General features: G+C 53.3%; 1 protein-coding gene across 2 annotated transcripts in view; it reads right to left on the bottom strand.

Annotated features, from left to right (window-relative positions):
* AP2A1 (adaptor related protein complex 2 alpha 1 subunit) overlaps window positions 1-11,435 on the bottom strand; it is a 37,370-nt gene extending 25,935 nt beyond the window's left edge. For both annotated transcript variants that reach the window (XM_021094758.1, XM_021094760.1), the window contains exon 1: window positions 11,207-11,435. In XM_021094758.1, the coding sequence (XP_020950417.1) occupies window positions 11,207-11,273 (67 nt within the window). In that variant the 5' untranslated portion in view covers window positions 11,274-11,435. The remainder of the gene's footprint in view (window positions 1-11,206) is intronic.

Raw genomic sequence — 12,361 nt, 5'->3', positions numbered from 1 at the left:
ATCAGTGATGCAGAAGAGAGTATCCAGCAGACATGGACAATTTAAAGAATGTTCAAAGATAACCTAAGCACATGACAGAATATGGCAAAGTAAAATAATGGCCATAGTTCCATTAATTTTGGCTAATTTGAATTTTTTTTTTTTTTTTTTTGGCTTTTTAGGGCTGCACCCACAGCATACGGAGGTTCCCAGGCTAGGGGGTCAAAGCAGAGCTGTAGCTGCTGGCCTGCAACTCAGGATCCAAGCCGCGTCTGCAACCTACACCGCAGCTCACGGCAACACCAGATCGTTAACCCACTGAGCAAGGCCAGGTATTCAACCTGCGTCCTCATGGATGCTAGTCTGATTCGTTTCCACTGGGCCACAACGTTAACTCCTGAATAATTCTTCAAAACACTTCTTTAAGGCAGCTAGTATGCCCACTTTTCTTTTTCAGCCACCCCCGTGGCATATGGAAGTTCCTGGGCCAAGGATTGAATCTGAGCCAAGGCTGTGACCTAAGCCATATGCTGGATCCTTAACCCACTGTGCCATGGCGGGAACTCCAAAAAGGCCCATTTGTAAAGTTTTTTTGATACATGAAGACAGATGCCTTTGCCTATAAAGAATGAATCAGTTTCTATCCCACCATTATGGTATGAGAATCTGTCTCCTAATAATTTATGATAGTCAGCTGAGTGAATTATTCAGTAATTTATTTAATTACTAGGCTGCAGTTGGACATTTCACTAAATAAGCAAACACCAATGCTGGCTATGTGTAAAAAATAAAAATAGGGAGTTCCCATCGTGGTGCAGTGGTTAACGAATCCGACTAGGAACCTGAGGTTGCGGGTTCGGTCCCTGCCCTTGCTCAGTGGGTTAAGGATCCGGCGTTGCCGTGAGCTGTGGTGTAGGTTGCAGACGCGGCTCGGATCCTGCGTTGCTGTGCCTCTGGCGTAGGCCGGTGGCTACAGCTCCGATTCAACCCCTAGCCTGGGAACCTCCATAGGCCGCGGGAGCGGCCCAAGAAATAGCAACAACAACAACAACAAAAGACAAAAAGACAAAAGACAAAAATAAATAAATAAATAAATAAAGTAAAAATAAAATTTTCATAAGGAATACATGTATGTTCGTGTCTTTAAACAGTCTTTAGGAGTTCCTGCTGTGTTGCAGAGGGTTAAGGACCCAGCATTGTCTCTGCAGTGGCGTGGATCACTGTTGAGGCAGAGGTTCAATCCCCTCCTGGTGCAGTGAGTGGGTTAAGGATCCAACGCTGCTGCAGCTGAGATTCAGATTCAGTCCTTGGCCCCAGGAACTTCCATAAGCCAAGTAGGTGCCCCCCCCCCCAAAAAAGCAGTCTTTAAACTGCCCAGATCTTTAAGGATCTGGTGTTACACTGAGCTGTGGTGTAGGTCGCAGGCGAGGTTCAGATCTTGCGTTGCTGGGGCTGTGGCTGTGGCTGTGGCGTAGGCTGGCAGCTGTAGCTCCAACTCAACCCCTAGCCTGGGAACCTCCATATGCCACGGGTGCGGCTCTAAAAAGCAAAATAAATAAATAAATTACCCACATCTATTTGAAATTGTCTTCTGTATCGGTGATAGACTTTGCCATAAAAAAGAATTTTTCCAGAGAGCACGAAGCATCAAGTCTTCAAAAGAGAAAGTGTCGTGGCCCTGGAGGGAGGGCACCTGGGCAGAGGGCAAACCTCTGCAAATACCTAGAGCCCAGGGGCCCAGAGATAGTGCATGGGTGCTGCTGAGGGTAGCACATGGGAAGAAGGGGCTGAAGGCAGCTGTGACAGAGCTGGGCTCCATTGCTCAGGGCCAGCCTGCAACAGGGGGATGAGCTCCCCATCACAGGAGGCATGCAAGAACAGCAGGGCGTCTTAAAAGGACTCTCTTATCCTCAAACATTCCCTGGGTCAGGCTCAGGGATGGTCACAGCTGCCCCGCCCCGGGGATGCTCCTGGAGTGGAGAGGAAGCTGACAGGGTCAATGGGGAAAACTGACAGAGGCGAACACACTGGGGGCTGGGAGGCTGGAATCGGGTGGGGGGAGGAAGGCGTCCTGGTGCCCAGCTTCTGGAATCTGAGGCTCAAAAGATGAGGATGAAACGAATCAGGCAGAAATAAGGGGAAGTGTGCTCTGTGCAAGGGCCGGGGGGCTAGCACGGCAGTAGGGCGAGACTGTGCAGCCCCCTGGGTTTTTGGAGGGAGCTGGGGAGCCGTGGAGGGCACGAGGCCCTCTTCTGCCTGCAGCTGTTGCTGCAGGGCCTTGCAGGTGGAAAAGAGGCCACCCCCTTGCCACAGGCCGGGAACTGCTGATGGCTCCGGGCTCCTGGCTGGGGGAGATAAGCCTTCTGGAAGCATTTAACCTGGGCGACTTTCGTGGGTCTGTCCCTGCCACAGAAGGCCTCCTAACAAACCCTGACTACCATGAAGGGACTGACTCGCTTTCACAGCGGCAACAGAGGCAGTGTCCAGGATCCCTCTGCAAGACTGTTCCGGCGAGTTCCCGCCATGGCTCAGTGGTTAACGAATCCGACTGGACATCCATGAGGACGCAGGTTCAATCCCAGGCCTTGCTCAGTGGGTTAAGGATCCGGCGTTGCTGTGAGCGGTCGTATAGGTCACAGATGCGGCTTGGATCCCGTGTGGCTGTGGCTGTGGCGTAGACAGGCAACTGCAGCTCTGATTTGACCCCTAGCCTGGGCACCTGCATATGCCGCAGGTGGGGCCCTAAAAAGCAGGAAAAAAAAAAGACAAAAAAACCCCAACAGCATGGAGTCCTCAAAAAGGGTTCTGGGGAGTTCCCGTCGTGGCGCAGTGGTTAACGAATCCGACTAGGAACCATGAGGTTGCGGGTTCGGTCCCTGCCCTTGCTCAGTGGGTTAAGGATCCGGCATTGCCATGAGCTGTGGTGTAAGTTGCAGACGCGGCTCGGATCCTGCGTTGCTGTGGCCCTGGCGTAGGCCGGTGGCTACAGCTCCGATTGGACCTCTAGCCTGGGAACCTCCATATGCCGCGGGAGTGGTCCAAGAAATAGCAAAAAGACAAAAAAAAAAAAAAAAAAAAAAAAAAAAAAAGGGTTCTGGGAGAGGAGGCTGTTGATGCTGGACCCCTATGAAGCTCAGAACATGTGGCCCCTGCACTGTCCACTGAACCTGTGGCCACTGAGCCCTTGAAATATGGCTGGTGTTCCTGAGGGATTGAATTCCTAATTTTATTTAATCATAATAAAACTAAAAACCAATCCTCCCCCTGGTTACTGGAAAAGTATGTCTGGAATGACTTGCACCCCTTGTGAATCTTCTTTTTTAGCCGTAAGTTTTATGAACTCTTATTACAGAGCAAGTATTTCCAATGAAAATGTAGCCTTCGGGTTGAGGAAGGAACACAAACTGTCTCATTAATCACTGAAAAAACATCAACTACCCATTTAGATAATATGTGGGACATACTGGGCTAAAGGAAATAAAATATATTTAAGTTAATTTCCCTGGTTTTACTGGGTTTTTTTTAAGGCTGTACCCGCGGCATACGGAAGGTCCCAGGTCAGGGGGTAGAATCCGAGCTGCAGCTGCAGCAACACCAGATGCTTTAACCCACTGTGCAGGGCCGGGATCGAACCTGTGCCTCTACAGCGACCTGAGCTACTGCAGTTGGATTGATTCTTTTTTTTTTTTTTTCTTGGTCTTTTTAGGGCCACACCTGCGGCATATGGAAGTTCCCAAGCTAGGGGTTGAATCAGAGCTGCAGCCGCTGGCCTATGCCACAGCCACAGCCACAGCCACGCCAGATCCAAGCCTCATCTTCGACCTACACCACAGCTCACGGCAACGCCGCGTCATTAACCCACTGAGCAGGGCCAGGGATTGAACCCGTGTCCTCATGGACTCTAGCTGGGTTTGTTTCCACTGAGCCACAATAGGAACTCCCACAGTCGGATTCTTAACCCACTGCGCCACAGCGAGAACGCCTAGTTTTACTTTTTTGGAAAAGTTGACTATACATATGTGGACGGACCTAGAGGTGATCATATTAATCAGATAAAGACAAAGATCATATAATATCATTTATATGCAGAATCTAAAAAGAAGACATAAATGAATCTACAAAGTAAACAGATTCACAGACATAGCAAACAAACATACGCTTACCAAAGGGGAAGGGGCTCGGTAAACTTAGGACTTTGGGATTAACAGACAGACACACACTATCAGACAGAAAAGAGAAATACAGGGACCAGCTATAGAGCACAGGGAACCAGATGCAATAGCTTGTAATAACCTAGAGTGGAAACGAATCTGAAAAAGAAATGATGTATCACTGAACCACTCGCTGTACACTTGCAACGAACACAGTCAATTACCTATGCCTCGATTTTAAAACATTCTTTAAAAAAAAAAAAGTACATATGTTGGTACAACCACTACGGAAAACAGTATGGCGGCCCCTCAGAAAACTAAACACAGACCCACCATACGCCCCAGCAATCCCACTCTTGGGCACATCTGCGGCCAAAACTTTCCTTGAAAAAAACACACACACCTGCATGTTCCCTGCAGCGCTCTTCACAATCGCCAAGACACGGAAACGACCCAAATGTCCATCGACAGATGAATGCATGAAGCAGATGTGGTCCATATACACAATGGAATACTACTCAGCCTTAAAAAAGAACGAACTAATGCCATTTGCAGCAACACGGATGGAACCAGAGATCCTCATACTCAGTGAAGTAAATCAGAAGGAGAAAGACAAATACCATATGATATCCCTTATACCTGGAATCTAACATACGGCACAAAAGAACCATTCCACAGAAAAGAAACGCATGGACTTGGAGGAGAGACTTATGGTTGCCAAGGGGGAGGGGAGGCAGTGAGAGGGCCTGGGAATCTGGGGTTCATAGATGCAAACTCTTGCCTGTGGAGTGGATGAGCAGTGAGATCCTGCTGGATGGCACTGGGAGCTCTATCTAGTCACTTGTGATGATGGTGGACAATGTGAAAAAATGAATGTGTGTGTGTATGTATGTGTGACTGGTCGCTTTGCTGTACAGTAGAACCTGACAGAACACTGTAAACCAGCGATAAGGGAAAAAATCTACATCATTTCAAAAAACGTACATATGTGACTCGCCACAGGACAGGCCTGGGTTAGATGTTATCAAAGTCGGCAACATCCCTGAGAGAAAATATTCTCCTTGAGCAGCCAAGCCACTCCCTGTCACTCCCTTGCTTGAACGCAGCTGCAAAGACCTCCCACGCCAGCTCCCCAGGGGCAGAGGGTGTGTCTGCACTCCCAGTGGCATCCCAGGGTCCCAGCAGTCCTGGCCCAGGGGAGGTGCTGAGGTGACCGTGGACCAACAAGGGACAGACACACATAGGTGAAAAGAGGCGGGGCTCAGGCCTGGATCTGTCTGGTGCCCCCGAAGTCAGGAACGAAGGCCAGGTCCTTAAATTGGAGGCCCTGGGCAGGGGAAGGGTGTCCCCAAGGACCTGCCGATGTTGGGGCACCACCTGAATGGGACTCATTCCTCTGCTCCCTCTGCGGCGGCCAGAGGGATCCTGTGAAGACCTGAGTCAAATCCTGTCCCCCGTCTGCTCTGACTCTCCCCCTGGCTCCCATCTGGCACAGAGTGAAAGCGAAGTCCTCTAGGGGGCGTGGGGGGGTACCCTCCAGGCCCTCCACCATCCACTAGCTCCCTCTCTGCCACCACTCCCACCCCCACCCCCACCCCACACCAGAGGCCTCCTCCTCCAGCTCCTCCCCTTCCCACTGCACCTGCGCCTCAGGCACAGTCCTGCCCCAGGGCCTTTGCACAGGCTCTTCACCCTGCCATAAATGTCCTCAGCCAGATCTCTGCAGGCCTCATTCACCCACCAAATTTCTTTCTGCTACAACGTCACCTTCTCAGTGAGAGACTCTCCGACCAGCTTATACGAGATCGCCATCCTCAGCCTTGTCCCACACCCCTTCCCTGCTGTATGTCCTCCCGAGAGCCACTGCTACCTGTCTGAACACCTGGACATAGTATATTTACGTGTGTGTTGGTCCATCTTCCCTCTATAATGTGAGCACCACAGGGAGAGGCCCTTGGCTGGCTGCTGCAGTCTCATGGCCTAGGACAGGGTCTGGCATGCAATCAGTGCTCACTACAGATTTTTTTTTTTTTTTTATCTTTTTGCCTTTTCTAGGGCCGCTCTCGGGGCATATGGAGGTTCCCAGGCTAGGGGTCTAATTGGAGCTGTAGCCACCAGCCTACGCCAGAGCCACAGCAACCCGGGATCCGAGCCGCATCTGCGACCTACACCACAGCTCATAGCAACGCCAGATCCTTAACCCACTGAGCGAGGCCAGGGACTGAACCTGCAACCTCATGGTTCCCAGTTGGATTCGATAACACTGCGCCACGACGGGAACTCCAGTGCTCACTAAAGATTCATTCCTTCATTCCTTCAAACAGCAAGTACCCTCCTGAGAATCCCCGTGGGCCACGTCCTGCAGGGGGCACAACTGGGGACCCAGGGAGGGATCAGACCAGGCCTGTGCTCCAGGGGCTGTGACCATTTGGAGTGGAATGTGCCCTGATGGAGAGCTGGGGGCACAGTGGCAGCCCGGCACCCCCCTTCCCACTCGCTCAGGCTCTCCTGGAGCTGGGGGTGGGGGTGGGGAGCTGAGGCCCCAGAGAGGAGGCAGCACCTGGCTGGGCCCCAGGGAGGGCACAGGCAGATAAGTGTCTGGGAGGCTGATTCCCCCTCCAGACAGGACGGGGCGCGCCCTCAGGCTGGGCCCGGCCTCTCCTCTCCCTCCCTTATCTGCAGAATTTGCCCTTCCTGGCTCTCCTTCTCAAAGCCTGCCTTTCATCTCCTTCTAGATCCTTCCCTCTGGACTCCAGTTGGCCCTTCAGAGCCTCCAGCAGGATGGCTCCACACTCCTCCCCCCTCCTCCCGCTGCTGTGTCTGAGCAGTGGGCCTTCTCGGCATCCTCCACCCCTCCTTTCCCCTCCCTCGGGCTTGAAACCCTCTCTGATGCTCTCAGGACACACACCCACGTGGCCTCTGCCCCCCTCCGCAACATCAGAGCCCACCCCTTTGGCACCAGTCACGAGGGCCTCAGCGCAGAGGCCTCAGGCCCTTTGCACTTGCCGTCCCTCTGCCTTCACAGCTCCTCTGCCCTCCCTTGGCTGCTTAACCCCTCCACGCAGCCGCGGACAGGGTCCCTGTTCTCTCGGCATCGTGACCCTCTCCCTTGCTGGACTTAGGAGAGCGAGTTTTTTCCCACTTGAAAAAAAAAATGCTGCACATGCCATACACAATAAACATGCACAACAAGGGTTTGCTGTACAGCCCAGGGAACTATATTCAATAACTCGAAACGGGAGTTCCTGTCGTGGCTCAGTGGTTAATGAATCTGACTGGGAACCATGAGGTTGCGGGTTTGATCCCTGGCCTCACTCAGTGGGTTAAGGATCCCGTGTTGCTGTGGCTGTGGTGTAGGCCGGCGGCTACAGCTTTGATTAGACCCCTAGCCTGGGAACCTCCATATGCCGCGGGGGCGGCCCTAGAAAAGCCAAAAAAAAAAAAAAAAAAAAAAAAAAAGCATAACTTGAAATAAACTGTAATGGAAAAGAATTCCTTTTAAAGAATATATATATGATTGTTTTTCGTTTTTAGGAGGTTCCCAGGCTAGGGACTGAATCAGAGCTGTAGCCACCGGCCTACACCACAGCCACAGCCACAGCCACAGCCACACAGGATCCAAGTCGCGTCTGCAGCCTGCACCACAGCTCGCGGCAAAGCCGGATCCTTAACCCACTGAGCGAGGCCAGGGATCGAACCTGCGTCCTCATGGATACTAGTCGGATCTGTTTCGGCTGCGCCACGACGGGGACTCCTGCACACACATATATATAAATGGCTGAATCACTCTGCTGTACACCTGAAACTAACACGATATTGTAAACCAATTACGCTTCAATCAAAAGAAAAATCTGATCTCGGGAGAGACCACGAAGGAAGAGAATAGGAGAAAGGGACGCTATGCACATGTACGGCTGGGTCGCTCTGTTCTACAGCAGAAACGGACACAAGGCCATCAATCAACGATAAGCTAAAAGACATGTTTTAAATTTGATATAGAACCCACATACCACACAGCTCCCCACTCACTAGGCCATTCGGTGGTCTGTAGTAGAGCCACAACGCTGCTCAGCTATCACCAATCTAATTCCAGAACATTCTCACTGCACCCCCCCCGAAGAACCCTGTTCTCATTAGCAGTCGCTCCACATTCCACCACCCCCTGGCCCCAGGCACCGACACGTCTACTTTCAGTTTCCATGGGTTTGGCGATTCTGAACATTTCATACAAATGGGATCCTACCACATGGAGTCCTTTGAGTCTGGCTTCTTTCGTTTGAAAGATGGGTTTGAGGAGGTTTGTCTGCAGCACTTTCATCCATTTGAACGGCTGAATACTATTCCGGCTGAATACTATTCCACCGTGTGTGTGTGGGTGTGGACATGCTGTGTTTCTCCACCCATCCACGGATGGACACGTGGGTTTGCTTCTGTCTTTGGCTTTTACAAACAGCGCTGACTGAACCTCTGTACACAAGTGCTTGGGAGCTGGACAGCTGTGATTTTTACACACTACCTGTCTCACTGAGGGCCTGAGAGTTTCACGGGGGTACAGACGAGTCTGTCCTATTTACCACTGTGTTTCCAGCACCCATGATAAGACTTGAAACCTACCAGCCATTCAACGTACGCTTGACGAGACAACCAGGGACAAGGGGGCGTTCTGATTCTCCAACCCTGCCTGATTCATTTGGCTAAACTATATCCACTGTCCCCAAGTGGGAGCCTGGACTCCGACTGTCCCCTCTGTCCTAGGGCTTCCCTCTGGGGTCCTGCAGGGACACCCCTTTGTCTTCTCTTTCCTTCCCCACCCCCATCATCCAGTCCCTTTGCAGATCCTTCAAAATGGATCCCCACCCCAACCACCTCTCACCATGTCCTTCTTGCCCCAGTCAAACCAACATCATTGCTGCGGTGCAGGCCCCTAAAAACTTCCCTGCTTCCGCTCCTGCCTCTGGGGTCTCTTCTCATCACAGCAGCCAGAGGAACTACTTTCAAACATCAAGCAGCATCTGCGCCTCCTGTGCTCCAAAGCGCTCACCATGGCACACAAAGCATCTGCTCCCTGTCCCTCCTCTGCCCTTACCTTCCGCCCAACCTCCCTCCCTCTCTCGCCACGCCAGCCCCCTGCTCTAATTTGAACACACGCCAAGTGTGCCACAACCTCAGGACCTTTGAATGCACCGGTTCCCTGCTGGGACCCCTCTTTCCTCCAGAATTTGCAGGGCTCACTCCCTTGAGGTCCTGGCCCCCTTCCCCCACTCCCCTTCCCTATTTTTTGTCACAGCTCTAGTCATCAGCTGACACTGTGGTTCTCTATTTTTTACCTCCCTCATGGCATGGGTGCTCCCAGGGGCAGGAAGCTTTGTGCACTCTTGAAGCCCCCCCACCCCCACCCCGGAACACTGTCTGGCACCCCGAGTGATCAAAAAGCGTGTGTCAAATGAATGAATGAACCTTCAGAGGCAGGATGCTTTTATCAATGGAGTCGGCACAACAAGAAAACAGCTTCCCAGAGGCTGAATAACTTGCCAAGGGTCACAGGGTAGCTCTCAGAGGCAATATACTGGGCTCCTAACAACTGCCCCCCCAACCCCCAACCCCTCAAAGCTCCGCCCCTTTCATAACACCCCTGCCTGTCTCTCTGCCACCTGATACCAGTTTCCACACCTCCTGTTTACTGAGCACCTACTATGTGCCAGATCCTTCCATACCTACTAAACTCTCAAATCATCACTGGACACCCAGCAGAGGCCACTCCTCAGATCCAGCCAAATAACCAGAAGAAAAGCCAAGATCTATCTAGAGCCTGGGATGTGTGAAAAGGCCTCACTCACATATGGCGTCACAACAGCCTCATCAGGAAGGTGCCATCAGCAGTCCCTCCTGACAGAGGAGGAAACAGAGTCCCTCAATTCAAGGTCACAGGGCTAGGAAGCGTCAGCGCTCCGACACCAACTCAAGCCTGGCTGACCCCAGAGCCCGTGCGGATACAGCCTCTGAAGCTCTTGGCAGCTCTAAACGCCAACACCCGCTCCCAGGAGCTGGGCGCTGACTTGGCACCAGGCCTCCCATAGTCACGACCATCCTTCCTGCTGGTGATCACTGTCCCCGTATTGATGTGGTCAGATGGGAGAGGGCTCCAGATTCAGGCCTGTCCTGCTCCCTGACCCATGACCCTGCTCTGGGACCAGGCTTCCTCCATCCCCCACTTCCCAGATCTCTTCCTCACAAATTCCTAAGGCCCCTAACCCCTTCTTTGAAATAGGGGTTCTCCTGCTTCTGGCACATCCTCTAAGCCCCCACATTGTAATATCCTCTCCTTTCCAAGCCCCCCAGGCCCCTGTCTCAGGCTCTCCAAAGACTCCACCTGCAGGAAGCGCCTCGAAGTAACCCCTCTTGTTCCTTCTCCATTGACCTCCGTGTTTCCTAAGAAATCTTCCATCCTGGAGCCCCTCTATCCCTCACCAGGGTCCCGCTATAGTCCCCCACCTTCCCATCCCTCCTCCCCAAACCCCTGGGACTTTCTATCACTCTAAAGTCCTCTCTATAAACTATAAACGAGCTGGGCACCTCGGTGACCTATCTAGCCCCTTCCCCTCTATGACACCCCCTCACCCAAGCTCTCAAGCCTGGCTTCCTGTGTTTCAGGTCTCCCCGTTCCCACTGGCCCCCTCCCACTCTATCGCTCCACAGGGTACCCCCAACCACCCAGCCATGCACCTCCTTTCTTTTCTGTCTACATCAGGGATTTCTCTGACCCCATGGCTAATGCGATCTCCTAGCTTTCTTTCATCCCCAGGGGACGCCTCTACGCCCCATCTCCGGGACTTTACTAGCGTCCTTTTCATTAAGACCCTCCCGGACGCCTCTAGCCACTCCGTGTCGTCACCTGAAGAGGCACAGTAAGACACTCTAAGACCCTCCATTACCCCCACCCTAAAGTTCCCCCCGCGGCCTCTCTATCCTCTCACTCTACGACCCCAATGGACTTCTATCCCCTAGGCCCTTCTGTAACCCCCGAGCCCCTCAATTCCACGCTTCCCCCGCCCAGGGTCCCCCGGCCGCGCTCTCACAGTTCCGGATGTCGGAGATGAACACCGCGAGCCCCCGCATCCCATCGCCCTTGGACACGGCCGGCATGATGGCGGTGGTGTCGGCTCCAGGCCTGGCCGGGCAGGGCACAGCGCAGCGGGGGCTGGCAGGCGGGGACCTGAAGGAAAGGACCCCAAGCAGCGCCGAGGAGCCTAGCCGGCCAAGGGGGAGGGCGGGCTGGCGGGCGGGCGGGCGGGCAGGCAGGCCGCGTCTCCGCCCCCGGTCCCTCCCCTCCCAGCCGCCATCCTGAGCTCTCAGCTGCCCATTGGCTCGAATTACTGCCGTTCAGGCGCGGGTTCATCCCCACTCCCTCTCTCATTGGTGGCAGGACAAAGGTACGCCGTTACGATTGGTCCAGCACCCCCGTATTTCCGTTCGGGAGAGCGGGGTCGGGGCGTTGCTCGAGAGACGGGCGGAGTTAGGTTACGTACAGTTGGACCGCCCCCTCCGCGCGGCCGGGGCCAATACTGATTGGATCCGGTCGCTCTCCTAGAAGGGAGGGATTGACGTGAGGGAGGGCGGGGGGAGCGGGCTTGAGGAGGCGGGACTTGTGGTGACTGAGGCCAATAGATGGGCAGATCGCCCCCGCAGGCGTTGGGGATTTGCCCGACCTGTCCTACTCCCCCCCCGATTGGGCTGTTATGGGGGCGGGAGGAGAGCCACGATCCGTAGAGAACGAAGGAGAACGGGGGTTGTCGCTCAGCTGGGCTGGGATAGGTGGAGCAGCGCCTGCAATTCCCTGCTGCAGAGAAGGGGTTGGGAGGGGCAGGAGAGCGTGAGGTGTTTACTGCGCAAGCGTCGTTCTGATCCTCTTTCTCCCTACTCTTCACCACGCATTACTCCTTAAATCTTCCCGGAAGACGTTCCTTACCCCTTGTCTAGCGGCCAAGATGTTGGGACCTAATTTGTCCGGAGACCGAGTGTCTCAGAGCGGAGGAAACACTAATTCAAGTCTAGTCGCATTAAGCAGAGGTTAAAACTGAGGTCCAGAGAGGTTGAATGACTTGCCCAAGGTCACACAGCTCAGAAACGGCAGAGCCTGGGTTTAAAGTATATTTTGGCATTTAACCACTTGTTTTGCTTTTTAGGGCCGCACTTGTGGCATAGGGAAGTTCCTAGGCTAGGGGTGGATTCAG

The sequence above is a fragment of the Sus scrofa genome, chromosome 6, assembly GCF_000003025.6.
Source record: "Sus scrofa isolate TJ Tabasco breed Duroc chromosome 6, Sscrofa11.1, whole genome shotgun sequence".
Taxonomy (NCBI): Eukaryota; Metazoa; Chordata; class Mammalia; order Artiodactyla; family Suidae; genus Sus; species Sus scrofa.
Note: the sequence above shows the minus strand (reverse complement) of the source record. Positions and strands in the feature narration are given on the sequence as shown.